General features: G+C 43.8%; 1 protein-coding gene across 1 annotated transcript in view; it reads right to left on the reverse strand.

Annotated features, from left to right (window-relative positions):
* Positions 1–17842, reverse strand: part of BATF (basic leucine zipper ATF-like transcription factor) — a 38438-nt gene that overhangs the window by 14049 nt on the left and 6547 nt on the right. Inside the window, exon 3 of the mRNA XM_030215406.1 lies at positions 7073–7177. Within this exon, the coding sequence (XP_030071266.1) occupies positions 7073–7177 (105 nt within the window). The remainder of the gene's footprint in view (positions 1–7072; positions 7178–17842) is intronic.

The raw sequence follows: 17842 nt of genomic DNA on the forward strand, positions 1-17842 counted from the left end.
AGCACTTTCATTGACTACTTGGAAGAAGTGATAGAACGAGGAGAGCTACCCTTGGGGAGCAACGAAGCTTTAATTACTTTAATTCCAAAACCGGGCAAACCGAGTGATAGAGTGGAATCATACAGACCCATCTCCCTTATTAATGTGGACCTTAAAATCTTGGCCCGGATCCTAGCTGATCGGTTAGGCCCCTGTATGAATGCACTGATTGGGGAACATCAAGTGGGATTTATGAGGGATAGAAACTCAGTGCTCAATGTACGTAAAGTACTTTTGACAATTGCGCATTGCCATGCCGAAGACATTGACCTGTTGCTAGTCAGCTTGGATGCCGAGAAGGCGTTCGACAGAGTGCGGTGGGACTATTTATTCCAGGTACTAGCATACGTGGGAATAGGAGGCTGGTTTCTAGAAGCAATTAAAGTACTGTATAGAGAGCCTGTAGCCAGACTTCTAATTAACGAAACAAGGTCCCCTCCATTGCAGATCAAAGCTGGTACCAGACAGGGATGCCCCCTCTCTCCTCTATTATTTTTACTATATGTAGAGCCATTGCTACGTACTTTAGAGAAAGACCCAGATATATGTGGGGTGCCTCTACCGGGTCAACGGGTAAAGGTCTTATCCTTTGCGGACGATATTCTGTTAACTTTGACCCATCCCCAGCGGTCTCTCCCCAGAGTCCTGGCTGCCATTGACGAGTTTGGATTATATTCAGGTCTTAGTTTGAATTTGCAGAAATCCACAGCACTCCCATCCAAAGCAGAGATTCAGTTGAATTGGGAGGGCCCTTTCCCCTTACAGTGGGCACAGGAAGAGGTGACTTACTTGGGGGTAAGGATCCCCATGGACTTGCACTCACTATACTCACGAAATATGGTACACCTGAAGAGGCGGGTGGCCCGGTCCCTCCAGGGCTGGCAGGACCTCCCAGTTTCATTGATGGGTAGAGTAGCACTCTATAACATGGTCCTTTTCCCTGTGTGGCTATATGCTTTCCAAACCCTACCTATGTTTTTGTCCGTTAGGGATGAAAAATGGTTGAAGGCAAAGTTAAACTTATTTTTGTGGCAAGGGAAACGGGCGCGCATGACCATAAACAGAGCCATCCTTCCAAGAATTAAAGGGGGACTGGGATTGTTGGATCTTCGCTTGTTCTCTGTGGCAAGTAACATGCGCCACATATCGGACTGGTTTAGGTCCACTAACCACTTCTCCCTCGCAGCGACAGAGACTAGCTGGTTGGGTTCTCTACACTTTTCAAATTGGCTACACCAGGGTCAGAGACCACCCTCGAGTTTGGGAATGGCGGGCCCTGTGCTCTGTCCACTACGCCAGGCTTGGAGATGGTTATGTAAGTTCTTTAGTCTTAACAAATCGATCTCTCCTTTACTATCATTACGGGGTAATCCGGAATTCCCAGTGGGAGACACCTCTAGAACATTCCGTGAATGGGAGGCCAAGGGAATCTCCTTTCTGCATCAGGTGATAACAGATAAGGGCGAGATAAAAAGGCTTCCTGAAATCACCAGAGAGTTTCATTTACACAGAACTGATGCATTTGCATTTTTACAACTTCAACACTACGTGCACTCTCTGCCCAAGAAAGACTTATCCATGGAAGTGTATGAATGTTTTAATTCAATGTTTGGTCTTGATGCACGACTACGGATCCCCTTAAAGTACTTTCATGCACATTTGAGAGACCATCTGCACTCTTCAGATTTCGACCGGGTGGCACAGCAATGGACAGTGGAATTGTCTACACAAATAACCCCGGAGACCATTAAGACTATCTTGGCTGGAACCTATAAATTGACTGAAAATGTTAGCTGGTGGGAAATTCAGTACAAGTTTGTTTTTCGCCTACACATCTCTCCCAGGAGGGCATTCCGGGCCACATTGTGTGAATCAGACCGCTGTCGCAGATGTGGGAAGGAAAATGCCCATTTGAGTCACATGTTCTGGTCTTGCCCCGCTATTCAACAATTCTGGATAGCCTTGGCGTCACACATCTCGGCTATGTGGCAGGTGAGATGGCGACATACTCCTCCTCAATTATTTGGAGTCTATACTATACACGGACAATCTAAGCCAGGCTTACGTGCCTTCTTACATAGATCTGTATTGATGGGGAAAAAAACAATCTTACAACAATGGATGACATCGGACACCCCCACCATAGCCCAATGGCGTTCATTCATGATCTATATGTGCTCATTTGAACGCAGCGGGATTGCAGACTTGGCAGGGACTAAGGGAAACCTATTTTGTACAGCCTGGGCACCCTTTTGGGACACATTGACTTCAGTAGCCCGCAGCAGAATCTTAAATTCCTGACGAGGGAGAGGGGGGAGGGTGGGGTAGAAATGGGAGGGGGGGGGAGGGGAGAAAATGTTGAAAATGTTGAAATCTTGGTACTTGTATAAGATAAGACGGGCCAATTTTGTACTTGTTATATTTCTTTTTCCATGATCTGTGCCCGGCTTTTGTACTTTATGTTAATAAAGATGAGTTTAAAAAAAAAAAAAAAATTTTAAAAGGCCTTTTTTTACAGGCACGCTGAAAAATTAATCGGTGCGTGGCCAAAACCCACGCCTACACTACCGCAAGCCACTTTTCAGCATACCTTAGTAAAAGGACCCCGTAGGGAAGACACAGACACTTAACTCTTTGTGCCTTTTGAAGTGGCTAAAATCATTGACATCAACCGATAAAGAAACAAACAGAAGAAGCAGAACAGACAACAGCAGAAGCGATCCAAGGAAGGAAAAACACTGCAAGAACTGATCCAAATGTCAACATTAATGGAAAGAGGACCCAACCTGGCCAAAATCAATAAATGTATAAGAAAGATCATCATTAAAATAGATTATATAAATACCAACTTTACAATTCAATTACAGAGCTGGAGGTGCTGCATTTTTACGGATGCTGTTCCCCATTCTGTACAGTTTTCGGTTAATGATAGGTTTCAGACTTCACTCAGTGACGTGTTTGGGAAGAATAAATTCAAGGGAGCAGTACAGAATGGGGTGAGATCCTGATGTGTTCCTGCAAGAGACAGACCTCATGTCTAATTATTATTGCTGGTTTGAGGCAGAGCAGTCGACTACCAGTGCGACATTGATTGGATGTTTGAAGGTGTATTAATTCCTCATGTTATAGTTGAGGAACAGAGTGCTAGAGGACATCTATTTAAAAGACTCCTGAGGCAGGCCGCTGTGGCCGAAACACAATTTGTGTTGAGTCTTTGGATGTTGAAAATTAAAATTTTGCATGATTTATACAAAGTCCATTCCTTTTTTGGTGCCTTCTAGAGACCAGCAGGTGACGGCAGTGATTCACATTTGTAGTCTGCCACCAGCCCCAGAGGGGGAGTTGGAAGAGTTTGAGGAAAAGGGGGGGGAGGGATGGGGAGAGAAGAATGAAGCAAGAGATTCCCAACAGATATGAGTTTATACACCAGGCCAGAAGGCAGCAAAGCAGGCCTCACATCACTGTGGCCTTGGCGGCAGCTGCGATCACAGTAACTGGAAAGTAAGAGCATCAATGAAGTGATGTAGGTACCAGCATGTGTTGCTCTTTTCTAATTCCACTATATCTTTTTTCAGATGCGGTAAAGGCATGACAACATTCTCATTTTTGTTTTCTATTCCTTTCTTAATCATTTCTAATATTCTGTTTCCTTTCTTACCAACCGCTGCACACTGAGCAGAGAGTTTCGACGTATCATCAAAGACGGCATCCAGGTCTTTTCCTGGTCAGTGACTCCTAACATGGAACTTTGCATTAAGTAACTATATTTCGGGTTCCTCTTTCCCACATGCATCATTTTGAACTTGCTCACAATAAATGTCATCTGCCATTTAGACGCCCAGTCTCGTAAGGTCCTCTTGTAATTTTTCACAATCCTCCCGCGATTTAACTACTTTGAATAACTTTGTGTCATCAGCAAATTTAATTACCTCACTAGTTACTTCCATTTCTAGATCATTTATAAATATGTTAAAAAGCAGCGGTCCCAGCACCAGGGGCATAGCCACGGGTGGGCCTGGGCGAGCCTGGGCCCACCCAATTTGGGCTCAGGCCCACCCAGCAACGGAGCACCCAATGGGCCTTCTTTCCCCTCCCTCCGTCGGGCAGCGCGCGCCAGCCTAACTGTACAAAAAAGCTGCACGGCACCGGGTCCGTCAGCATGCTGCCGCTAGCTCCTACCTTGTCATCTTTCGGCAGAGGTGTTAGTTCTGCTGCTAAATCTGCAGCGGATCCACGCGGTGCCAGGGCTGTCTCTCTGTACGCTGCTGCGACTGCTTCCACTGCGCTAGCCCCGCCTCACCTCCGATACTCTTTCTGAAGAGTAAAATGAGTTTATCTTGTTGGGCAGACTGGATGGACTGTAGAGGTCTTAATCTGCTCTCATTTACTATGTTACTATGTTACTCTCTGGGGTTCTACATGGAATGTTGCTACTAATTGGGATTCCAGAATCTTCAGAACTTTTAGTATAAGAACAGTGCTGGGCAGACTTCTCGGTCTGTGCCCTGAGAATGACAAGGACAAATCAAACTCGGGTATAAAGTATCACATACCATGTAAAATGAGTTTATCTTGTTGGGCAGACTGGATGGACCGTAAGGTCTTCATCTGCCGTCATTTACTATGTTACTATGTTACTCGTTGGGGTTCTACATGGAATGTTGCTACTAATTGGGATTCCGGAATCTTGGAACTCTTTAGGATTACAGAATCTTCAGAACTGTTAGTACAAGAACAGTGCTGGGCAGACTTCTCGGTCTGTGCCCTGAGAATGGCAAGGACAAATCAAACTGAGATATACATATAAAGTATCACATACCATATAAAATTAGCTTATCTTGTTGGGCAGACTGGATGGATCATACGGATCTTTATCTGCCGTCATTTACTATGTTACTCTTTGGGGTTCTACATGAAATGTTGCTACTAATTGGGATTCCGGAATCTTGTAACTCTTTAGGATTCCAGAATTTTCGGAACTTTTAGTACAAGAACAGTGCTGGGCAGACTTCTACGTTCTGTGCCCTGAGAATGGCAAGGACAAATCAAACTTGGGTATACATATAAAGTATCACATACCATGTAAAATGAATTTATCTTGTTGGGCAGATTGGATGGACTGTTCAGGTCTTTATCTGCTATCATTTACTATGTTTACTATGTAGGCCAAACTGTCAATTCTGATAGAATATTTTTCAAAGTAAGAGGGACATGTATCCACCTGAGAAGACCCAGTACTGAGTAAGAAGGTATCAGTCTCTGATGTGTATCCCTGTATCACACCTGAGAAGACTCAGTACTGGGGTAGAAAGGACCTATCTCCAGATACATCCCTGCATCACATCTGAGAAGACCTAGTGCTGAGAAAGAAGGGACCAGTCTATCAGATACATCCCTGTATCACATATGAGAAGATCCAGTACTGAGGTACAAAGGACCTATCTCCCACATACATCCATGTATTGTATCTGAGAAGACCCAGTACTGAGGAAAAAAAAACCTATTGCTCAGATACATCCCTGCATCACATATGAAAAGACCTAGTGCTGAGGAGGAAGGGACCAGTCTCCTAGGCACATCCTTGCATCAGTTACAGTTTACAATTTATTCATACTTGATATCCCTCTTCTCCACCACAGTGACTGAAGTGGTTTACAAGAAAAGCATAATAACATATTATTTCATAGCAGTATTTATATCCCACATATTCCGAACAAGCTTGGTTCGATGCATCTTGCAAATGTAATAGTACAGGCAGAGAATTAGATTTTAAGAGGATGGAAGGGGGGGTATAGGAACAAGAGAGTTAAAATTTTAATAGTGAATTGTAGTATAGAAGACTAGATAGGTACATATAAAAAGAACTCCATTAAAAATACTCGAGACCAACCATCTGCATACAACCATTCATATATTGATTCACGACATTTTAGAAAACCAGCGATGAAGAGGAAGGGACCTGCTTCCTAGGTTTATCCCTGCATCACATCTATAAAGGCCTAGCACTGAAGGGAAAGTGACTTGTCTTTCAAGTGCATCCCTCACCTCCCAGTCAAGGAATATGATTCAAATACTTTCTACAAACTGTTTTAATAGTTGCAGTTGTGTTGACATTCCCACCATGTTTAGTGTTCATTAATAAAAAGCCCTTTCGTATTAAGTCAATGGGAGAACTTACTTCACTACAGTATATGCCAGCATGGTGATGACCCTCTTTAGACTTAATTCTGGTGCACTATAGAAACGGTCTCTACTGTGCTGTCCGGGGGTAAATAATAGGCGTGGGAGCCTTCTGGAATTCTCAGCATGCTAATGGAATCAAATCTCATGGTCTTAGCTCTGATGGGAAGTTTCCTAGACTAGGTTCTTTGGCTTTCCACCAGGTTATCACTCTCTCATTACCTCTCGCCTTGACTACTGCAACCTACTCCTCACTGGCCTCCCACTTAGTCATCTATCCCCCCTTCAATCCGTTCAGAACTCTGCTGCACGTCTTATCTTCCGTCTGGACCGATATACTCATATCACCCCTCTCCTCAGGTCACTTCACTGGCTTCCGATCAGGTACCGCATACAGTTCAAGCTTCTCTTATTAACCTACAAATGCACTTGATCTGCAGCCCCTCGTTACCTCTCTACCCTCATCTCCCCTTACGTTCCTACCCGAAGCCTCCGCTCACAGGACAAATCCCTCCTCTCAGTACCCTTCTCCTCCACCACCAACTCCAGGCTCCGCCCTTTCTGCCTCGCCTCACGCTATGATTGGAATAAACTCCCCGAGTCCATACGCCAAGCCCCCTCCCTGCCCATCTTCAAATCCTTGCTCAAAGCCCACCTCTTCAATGTCGCATTCGGCACCTAACCATTATACCTCTATTCAGGAAATCTAGACTGCCCCAACTTGACATTTCGTCCTTTAGATTGTAAGCTCCTTTGAGCAGGGACTGTCCTTCTTTGTTAAACTGTACAGCGCTGCGTAACCCTAGTAGCGCTTTAGAAATGTTAAGTAGTAGTAGTAGTTATCAGCACCTACCAGGTGTAAAGTGTCGGCTTTCTGAGTCTGACGATGCCGGCTCTTCTGAGCTGCAATGCGATTCTTCTCCCTCCTCTGAACTTTCTTCATATCATCAGAAGAGTCCTTATGAAAATAAGCAAAGCATTAGTGTCTCTCATCAATCACCACACACCTCAAATTTCAGAAGTGATGACCTCTTCGTATCTCATGGACCCCTATCCCTGTGCCATGGTAGGTTGCCCTTCACCAGAAAGACTAGCACTGTAATGACTGACCAAGGAGAAAGGAATTAATTATAAAACTGGGTGGGGGGGGGGGGGGTCCCCAGCTACTTGTGAAAGAAGGATTATGTTACTGGATCTCAGCCCTAGTGTTGATTTTTTTTTTTTTTTTGTTACATTTGTACCCTGCATGTTCCCACTCATGGCAGGCTCAAGGTGACAGGCAATGGAGGGTTAAGTGACTTCCCCAGAGTCACAAGGAGCTGCCTGTGCTGGGAATTGAACTCAGTTCCACAAGACCAAAGTCCACCACCCTAACCACTAGGCCACTCCTCCACTCCCTGGAAGGATGCCGAAAGCTCTGAAATACAAGCTGTTTCTTTCAGTTTGTGCTTTCTGAGATACCTTGCAAAGGTTTGTAACAGCTCATCTGAGGGATTTGTCTACATGACTAAAGGAGCTTTTCTCTGCGCCTTCAACTTTTCCTTTTTAATGTGGAACAAATCTATACATGCACTGATCCTCAGGCTTAACATCATACCCACAATGTGAAAAGCCCCCATCCTATCTGAACGTAAATTAATTGTCCCCTTCTAATGCAATGTATTTCTAAGCTAAAATATGCTGCCTTTGTTGCAGAATCTCCCAAAGAGAGATCTTTTTTTAATTTTATTTTTTGATTTTGCTCACACCTTTTTCAGTAGTAGCTCAAGGTGAGTTACATTCAGGTAAACTGGATATTTCTCTGTCCCAGGAGGGCTCACAATCTAAGTTTGTACCTGGGGCAATGAGGAAAGGCTAAAGCGGCTAGGGCTCTTCAGCTTGGAGAAAAGGTGGCTGAGGGGAGATATGATAGAGGTCTATAAAATAATGAGTGGAGTTGAATGGGTAGAAGTGAAGCGTCTGTTCACGCTTTCCAAAAATACAAGGACTAGGGGGCATGCGATGAAGGTACAATGTAGTAAATTTAAAATGAATCAGAGAAAACTTTTCTTCACTCAACGTGAAATTAAACTCTGGAATTCGTTGCCAAAGAATGTGGTAAAAGCTTAGCAGAGTTTAAAAAAAGGTTTGGACGCCTTCCTAAAGGAAAAGTCCATAGACTGTTATTAAATGGACTTGGGGAAAATCCACTATTTCTGGGATAAGCAGTATAGAATGTTTTGTACTTTTGGGGGATCTTGCCAGATATTTGTGACCTGGATTGGTCACTGTTGGAAACAGGATGCTGGGCTTGATGGACCTTCGGTCTGTCCCAGTATGGCAATACTTACGTACTTATGTACTCATAATGTTTTGAAATTTAGATCCATAGACAGTCAAATAGGCAATAAGGGAAAGGGATTTGATAAAAAGCATTTCTGTTGTGAACAATCAAAGCAGCTAATTATTTTGTTCCTGGGCAATGGAGGATTAAGTGACTTTAGAGTCACAAGGAGATCCAGCGGGAATTGAACCAAGTTTTCCAGGTTCTTATCTCACTGCACTAACTATTAGGCTACTCATATAAGCTGGTGGATAACATCTGGAATGTACTACTACTACTTATTTCTATAGTGCTACTAGACGTAAGCAGCGCTGTACACTGAACATGAAGAGACAGTCCCTGCTCAACAGAACTTACAATCTAATCAGGACAGACATACAGGACAAACAAGGGATGAGGACAAAGGGTAGCAAGATTCCGGAATCCGAAAGATTAGCAAGATTCCAGAACCCAAAGAATAACAAGATTCCGGAATCCCAAAGACTACTACTACTACTTATAATTTCTATAGCACTACTAGACGTAGGCAGCACTGTACACTTGAACATGAAGAGACAGTCCCTGCTCAACAGAACTTACAATCTAATCAGGACAGACAAACAGGACAAATAAGGGATAGGACAAAGGGTAGCAAGATTCCGGAATCCCAAACAATAGCAAGATTCCAGAACCCAAAGAATAACAAGATTCCGGAATCCCAAAGACTACTACTACTACTTATAATTTCTATAGCACTACTAGACGTAGGCAGCACTGTACACTTGAACATGAAGAGACAGTCCCTGCTCAACAGAACTTACAATCTAATCAGGACAGACAAACAGGACAAATAAGGGATAGGACAAAGGGTAGCAAGATTCCGGAATCCCAAAGACTACTACTACTACTTATAATTTCTATAGCACTACTAGACGTAGGCAGCACTGCACACTTGAACATGAAGAGACAGTCCCTATATTCACTGTAGAATAGGAAGTGTTATTAATCTTCTTTCCTTCGGATGGCTGTGCTGAAGGATTGTTGATCTCTGTTTTCTTGCCTTGATTTTTGAACTGTACATAGCTCTGATTTGCTGTGTAATAAGGGTGATTTTATGAAATCTGAATAAACATAAACAATGCTGCTTAAAAATGTGCAAAAGGAATCTGCATTTCTGACCTTTGTCCAGGTAATCTTATGAGAGAGATGACACTGATTAACAAACGGAATGACTCAATCAGTTCAAGAGGAAACTTTGCACCACAAATGGATAGAAACCTTATAATCCCCTTATTCAAAGGTATAAATTGGATGCTAATTGCTGAGCTTAATTTATTTATTTTTGTTACATTTGTACCCTGCGCTTTCCCACTCATGGCAGGCTCAATGCGGCTTACATGGGGCAATGGAGGGTTAAGTGACTTGCCCAGAGTCACAAGGAGCTGCCTGTGCCTGAAGTGGGAATCAAACACAGTTCCTCACGACCAAAGTCCACCACCCTAACCACTAGGCCACTCCTCCACTGTTGCTACTATTTGAGATTCTACATGGAATGTTGCTATTAGCAACATTCCATGTATAGAAGTCGGCCCTCACAGATCACCAATGTGGCCGCGCAGGCTTCTGCTTCTGTGAGTCTGACGTCCTGCACGTACGTGCAGGACGTCAGACTCACAGAAGCAGAAGCCTGCGCAGCTTTCTACATGGAATGTTGCTAGTGGAATAGCAACATTCCATGTAGAATCTCCAATAGTACCTATTTTATTTTTGTTACATTTGTACCCTGCGCTTTCCCACTCATGGCAGGCTCAATGCGGCTTACATGGGGCAATGGAGGGTTAAGTGACTTGCCCAGAGTCACAAGGAGCTGCCTGTGCCTGAAGTGGGAATTGAACTCAGTTCCCCAGGACCAAAGTCCACCACCCTAACCACTAGGCCACTCCTCCACTGTTGCTACTATTTGAGATTCTACATGGAATGTTGCTATTCCACTAGAAGTCGGCCCTTGCAGATCACCAATGTGGCTGCGCAGGCCAATAGTGGCAACATTCCATGTAGAATCTCCAATAGTATCTATTTTATTTTTGTTACATTTGTACCCTGAGCTTTCCCACTCATGGCAGGCTCAATGCGGCTTACATGGGGCAATGGAGGGTTAAGTGACTTGCCCAGAGTCACAAGGAGCTGCCTGTGCCTGAAGTGGGAATCAAACTCAGTTCCTCAGGACCAAAGTCCACCACCCTAACCACTAGGCCACTCCTCCACTGTTGCTACTATTTTTGATTCTACATGGAATGTTGCTAGTCCACTAGCAACATTCCATGTAGAAGTCGGCCCTTGCAGATCACCAATGTGGCCGCGCAGGCTTCTGCTTCTGTGAGTCTGACATCCTGTCAGACTCACAGAAACAGAAGCCTGCGCAGCCTTCTACATGGAATGTTGCTAGTAGAATAGCAACATTCCATGTAGAATCTCCAATAGTAGCAACATTCCATGTAGAATCTCCAATAGTATCTATTTTATTTTTGTTACATTTGTACTCTGCGCTTTCCCACTCATGGCAGGCTCAATGCGGCTTACATGGTGCAACAGAGGGTTAAGTGACTTGCCCAGAGTGACAAGGAGCTGCCTGTGCCTGAAGTGGGAATCGAACTCAGTTCCCCAGGACCAAAGTCCACCACCCTGACCACTAGGCCACTCCTCCACTCCATCTTGACAAGGGTAATGGAGGCAGCTGTAGCCCAACAAGTACAACATCTAACACAGTAAATGACGGCAGAGAAAGACAAGGCGACCAGAGCCACACTGCCACTCCGAGCAGCTTTGCACTCTTAAAGCCTTTTTATTGGCCACCGTACCAGCCACACGTGGCCAGTGACATATGATGCAATCTTGGAACACAACTACCCGAGTACCATGCCAGGAGTCCAGCACAGTCACGTTCATTCTCAATATGTAACATAACATTTATTCTTATAGCCCACAATATCTCGCGGTTTGATGCGGGTTGCAAAAAAATAAGAAACTAAACAACTCAAGAAATATACAACTTTGTACAAATTAACACAAAACATACCAGTAACAATCGCTTCTTAATACAATTTTGAAACAAATGTGTCTTCAACAAGCATCTAAAATGAATATAACTTAAAGCTTGCATTATTAACGGAGAGAGATCTTTTCCCAATTTAGCAGCTTGATAGGCTAATAAAGAGTCTATTATTTTCTTCCTAGATTTACCCTTTAAAGATGGGAATGGGACTTGATATATCACCTTTCTGTGGTTTTTGCAACTACATTCAAAGTGCTTTACATAGTATATACAGGTACTTAATTGAACCTAGGGCTACGGAGGGCTAAGTGACTTGCCCAGGGCCACAGGGAGCTGCACTAAGAATTGAACCTGGTTCCCCAGGCTCAAAGTCTACTGCACTAACCACTAGGCTACTCCAACATTCCATCTAGAACCTCAAATAGGGAAAGGGAAATGGGACTTGATATACTGCCTTTCTGTGGTACCAGGCTACTCCTGCACTCCTTGGGATTCTGGATCTTGCTATTCTTTGAGATTCTGCATGGAATTTTGTTAATTTTTTTGCATAGTATATACAGGTACTTATTTGTACCTGGGGCAATTGAGGGTTAAGTGTAGAGTGGAGGAGTGGCCTAGTGGTTAGAGTGGTGGACTTTGGTCCTGGGGAACTGGGTTCAATTCCCACTGCAGGCACAGGCAGCTCCTTGTGACTCTGGGCAACTCACTTAACCCTTCATTGCCCCAAGTACAAATAAGTACCTAAGCTGCATTGAGCCTGCTACAAGTGGGAAAGCACAGGGTACAAATATTTAAAAAAAAATGGCTTGCCCAGAGTCACAAGGAGCTGCAGTGGGATTTGAACCCAGTTCCCCAGGATCAGAGTCCACTCCACTAGGTTTTTAATCAAGTGTTACACTCTGAATAGGACAGAACAAAACTAATCCATACGATACTTTCTATATCACACAAGACAATTTGAAAATAACCCAGGCTGCCACCAGTAACCAATGAACTTTAGAATAGTAGAATGTTAAGTGGTCAGAACATGATTAATTTAATGTGTCACAATATAATTTAGCCCTTTCTTTTTCTATTTTGAAAGATCTTCTGGTCTTCTCGGTGCCTCCACAAGATAAACCTGCTCCATCTTAGCAAAGCTCCCTGAACTCTGTGTCCACCTTTGCTTTCAACTCCTACTTTCAGACACGAGGTTTCTCCCATTGCCGGAACTACAACAGAAGGAATCAATCTCTCTCTCTCTCTGGGAGAGGTAGTTTATCCTTTCATTTATTCTTCCCTGATTTAGTTTCCCCTCCATAGGGAATTTCCACTGCTTTTGACACTGTTGATCACAGCATACTTCTCGATACCCTGTCCTCACTTGGATTCCAGGGCTCTGTCCTTTCCTGGTTCTCTTCCTACCTCTCCCTCCGCACCTTTAGTGTTCACTCTGGTGGATCCTCTTCTACTTCTATCCCTCTGCCTGTCGGCGTACATCAGGGTTCTGTTCTTGGTCCCCTCCTCTTTTCTATCTACACTTCTTCCCTTGGTTCATTAATCTCATCCCATGGCTTTTCCTACCATCTCTATGCTGATGACTCCCAAATCTACCTTTCTACCCCTGATATCTCACCTTGCATCCAAACCAAAGTTTCAGCGTGCTTGTCTGACATCGCTGTCTGGATGTCTCAACGCCACCTGAAATTAAATATGACCAAAACCGAGCTTCTCATTTTCCCCCCCAAACCCACCTCCCCGCTCCCCCCGTTTTCTATTTCTGTTGATGGCTCTCTCATTCTCCCTGTCTCCTCAGCTCGAAACCTTGGGGTCATCTTTGACTCTTCTCTCTCCTTCTCTGCTCATATCCAGCAGATTGCCAAGACCTGTCGTTTCTTTCTTTACAACATCCGTAAAATCCGCCCCTTTCTTTCCGAGCACTCTACCAAAACGCTCATCCACACCCTTGTCACCTCTCGTTTAGACTACTGCAATCTGCTTCTTGCTGGCCTTCCACTTAGTCACCTCTCCCCTCTCCAGTCGGTTCAAAACTCTGCTGCCCGTCTCATCTTCCGCCAGGGTCGCTTTACTCGTACTAACCCTCTCCTCAAGACCCTTCACTGGCTCCCTATCCGTTTTCGCATCCTGTTCAAACTTCTTCTACTAACCTATAAATGTACTCACTCTGCTGCTCCCCAGTATCTCTCCACACTCGTCCTTCCCTACACCCCTTCCCGTGCACTCCACTCCATGGATAAATCCTTCTTATCTGTTCCCTTCTCCACTACTGCCAACTCCAGACTTCGTGCCTTCTGTCTCGCTGCACCCTACGCCTGGAATAAACTTCCTGAGCCCCTACGTCTTGCCCCATCCTTGGCCACCTTTAAATCTAGACTGAAAGCCCACCTCTTTAACATTGCTTTTGACTCGTAACCACTTGTAACCACTCGCCTCCGCCTACCCTCCTCTCTTCCTTCCCGTCCACATTAATTGATTTGATTTGCTTACTTTATTTATTTTTTGTCTATTAGATTGTAAGCTCTTTGAGCAGGGACTGTCTTTCTTCTATGTTTGTGCAGCGCTGCGTATGCCTTGTAGCGCTATAGAAATGCTAAATAGTAGTAGTAGTAGTAGTAATTTGAAACCTTGTTGGAATCTGTTTCAGGAGCTAGTGACTTTTGCAAAAATTCACAGCTATATGGCTACTATATGGCTACTGCCAACTAGGAACACAAAAAGATCAGCACGCACATTCTTGAATCTCCACTACCCCAGCTGCAAAGGACTTAAATATAAATCCACATGTGCATCCAGCTTCTCCTACATAAGCGCGCAACTATGGAATACACTACCAAAGGCCATAAAAACAATGCACAACCTATCTTCTGAAAACTGACCTATTCAAGAAGGCATACCATAACGATGTATCCTAAATACTAGACAATTAGACTTTGCATGAAGACAAAACCGAACTCTTTATACTTGACTGAAAACCTTGCTGCTATTAATGAAAGTTACGCTATACGCACTTTATCTCTCATGTCGGAAATAAACTTTCTATAGCTGACCATCTAACTTATGTTATCATTCACATTTTCACTCAGGAACTTCTATGCAATACCACTTTGTTTTCTACTTTACCATGTATGCGCCTTAATACAATATCATTTGTAATTCCCTACCCGGAAATGGCAATCGCCATTACGGCATAATGCAAGCCACACTGAGCCTGCAAATTGGTGGGAAAATGTGGGATACAAATGCTACAAATAAATACTCTCTGATAACAGGGGATTCTGTGGCTTTCTTATCTGTTTAGAAGTGGGAAACTTTTGGTGACTTTCATTTTATTTATTTCTGACATTTATATCCCATATTATTCCAAACAAGTTTGAGTTCAATGTGGCTTACAATAAACAGTATAAGATACATAAAGAATAATGCATAAGAAAATAATTTGTTAAGAATCCAATTTTACAATACAATATCAATAAACATAGTGGGATAGCTATGGATGTTTAACATTTAGAAAATCTATTATGAATGAGAAATTGTACATGAAGCAAAGAGAAAGTTAATGGTAAATAGAGTAATAACCTATTCAGGTAATAATTAATTGAGATATGGTCATTCTTTGTTTGAATAGGAACAATTTGAGGATTTTGCGGAATCCCTGTATATTTCTTATTTTGGGTGGTAAGGATTTCCACCATTTGGTTCCTAAGTAAATGAAATCTGCAGGGTGGACATTTTTGCAATTTGGGAGATGTAGTCTGAGATTGAATCATATTCAGTGCTTCTTTGAGGTAATTTTTAATGGTACTATGTAGTCTGCAGCTGTGCTATTTAGTATTTGAAAGATAAAGGTAATTCTCGCTTTGATGGGAAGCCAGTGTATTTTGATTAATAAAGGGGAGTCACTTTCAAAACGAGAGATTTTATATATGAACCTGGCTGCAGTGTTTTGAGCTGTTTGGGATGCTTTCTCCCTGAGAGCCCCTTCCACCCTGCCCCTCACCATCCACTTTGATTCCTCTTTATGTAGCGCTATCTATATATTTAGCTGACACTCAAACATGAAATTCTGATCTGCTGTTAGTGATCCGTAACCTCTTGGCCAATCTTCAGGTACTTAAAAGGGATCCAGGGGTGATTCAGGAAGCCTGACATCAGTCCCAGGCAAAATAGTGGAAACTATTATAAAGAATAAAATCATGCAACACATAGAGAAACCTGGTTTAATGGGACAGAGTCAGCATGGCTTCAGCTGAGGGAAGTTTTGCCTCACCAATTTGCTTCATTTCTTTGACGGTCTGAATAAACATGTGGATAAAGGTCAGCCGGTTGATGTAGTGTATCTGGATTTTCAGAAAACTTTTGACAAACTCCCTCAAGAGACTCCTAAGAAAATTACAGTCATGGGATAGGAGGCAATGTTCTGTTGTGGGTTAGGAACTGGTTATTGGACAGAAAACAGAGGGTAGGGTTAAACGGTCATTTCTCTCAATGGAGGAGGGTAAATTAAGGAGTGCCCCAGGGATTTGTACCAGGGGCATAGCCAGACTTCGGTAGGAGGGGGGTCCAGAACCCAAGGTGAGGGGGCACATTTTAGCCCCCCCCCCCGGCACTGCCGACCCCCCCCCCCCCGCCATTGTCGATCCGCCGCCACCACCAACAACAACTTTTACCTCCCCCGCCAACGACCCTCTCAACCCCCCTCCCACTGCCAACCCTCCCCCGCTGTTATCTACCTGCACGTCAGACTCAGAAACAGAATGAAAGAAGAAGAGGACCTTGGCTGGCGGGGGTTGGGGTTCCCCGCCAGCAAAGGTAGCAGACGGTGACGGCGGGTTGGCGGCGGGAGGTCGAGAGGGTCGTCGGCAGGGGGTCCAGGGCCAAATCTACGGGAGCCCAGGCCCCCGTGGCCCCACGTAGCTACGCCCCTGATCTGTACTGGTACCAGTGCTATTTAACATATTTATAAGTGATCTGGAACTCAGAACAAGTGAAATAATTAACCCCCCTGTTTACAAAGCCACACTAGCGGTTGCCAGTGCGTTAATGCCGACACAGACCATCCACTTTGAACGGGCTGCGTCAGCATTGTCGTGTGGCTTTGTAAACAGGCAGGTAAATTTGCAGATGACACTAAACTATTCAAAGTTGTTAAAACATTTGCGGATTGTGAAAAATTGCAGGAAGACCTTAGGAAATTGAAAGACTGGGCGTCCAAATGCAGACGAAATTTAATGTGGACAAATGCAAAGTGATGCACATTGGAAAGAATAATCCAAATCATAATTACCTGATGCTAAGATTCACCTTAGGAGTCATCACTCAAGAAAAAGATCTGGGTGTCACTGTAGGCAATATACTGAAATCTTCTGGCCAGTGTGCGGCGACAGCCAAAAAAAGCCAACAGGACAAAAGGGATGCGAAATAAGACCAAGAATATTACAATGCCTCTGTATCACTCCATGGTTCGACCTTGAGTATTATGTTCAATTCTGGTTGTCGTATCTCAAAAAAGATATAGCGGAATTAGAAAAGGTTCAAAGAAGAGCAACCAAAATGATAAATGGGATAGAACTGCTCCCATATGAGGAAAGGCTGAAGAGGTTAGGGCTCTTAAGCTTGGAAAAGAGATGGACGAGGGGAGATATGATTGAGGTGTACAAAATCCTGAGTGGAGTAGAACAGGTAAAAACTAGTCGATTTTTCAGTCTTTCCAAAAGTACAAAGACCAGGGGACACTCAATGAAATTACATGGAAATACTTTTAAAAACAAATGGGAGGAAATATTTCTTCATTCAAAGATTAGTGAAGCTGTTGAACTCTTTGCTGTAAGATGTAGTAACAGCGGTCAGCGTATCTAGGTTAAAAAAAGGTTTGGACAAGTTCCTGGAGGAAAAGTCCATAGTCTGCTATTGAGACAGACACGGGGAAGTCACTGCTTGCCCTGGAATTGGTAGCATGAAATGTTGCTACTATTTGAGTTTCTGCAGGTACTTGTGACCTGGATTGGCCACTGTTGGAAACAGGATGCTGGGCTAGATGGACATTCTTGTGACCTAGTGTGGCTATTCTTACGTCCAGCAATCGTGAGCCTTTCTTCAGCCACTGCTGGTACTATCTCTGGATATTCAATACTGGGTTATGTCCGGGCAGCGGCACTGAATATCCAGATTAATGTGGCCAGCTATCGCTTATGTGGTTAATTGCGATATTCAGCCTAAGCAGCATCGCATGAAGATTTGGCTGCATAACCTAGATGGACAAGTGCCGACTC

Source organism: Microcaecilia unicolor, chromosome 9, assembly GCF_901765095.1.
Source record: "Microcaecilia unicolor chromosome 9, aMicUni1.1, whole genome shotgun sequence".
In the NCBI taxonomy this organism is placed as follows: domain Eukaryota; kingdom Metazoa; phylum Chordata; class Amphibia; order Gymnophiona; family Siphonopidae; genus Microcaecilia; species Microcaecilia unicolor.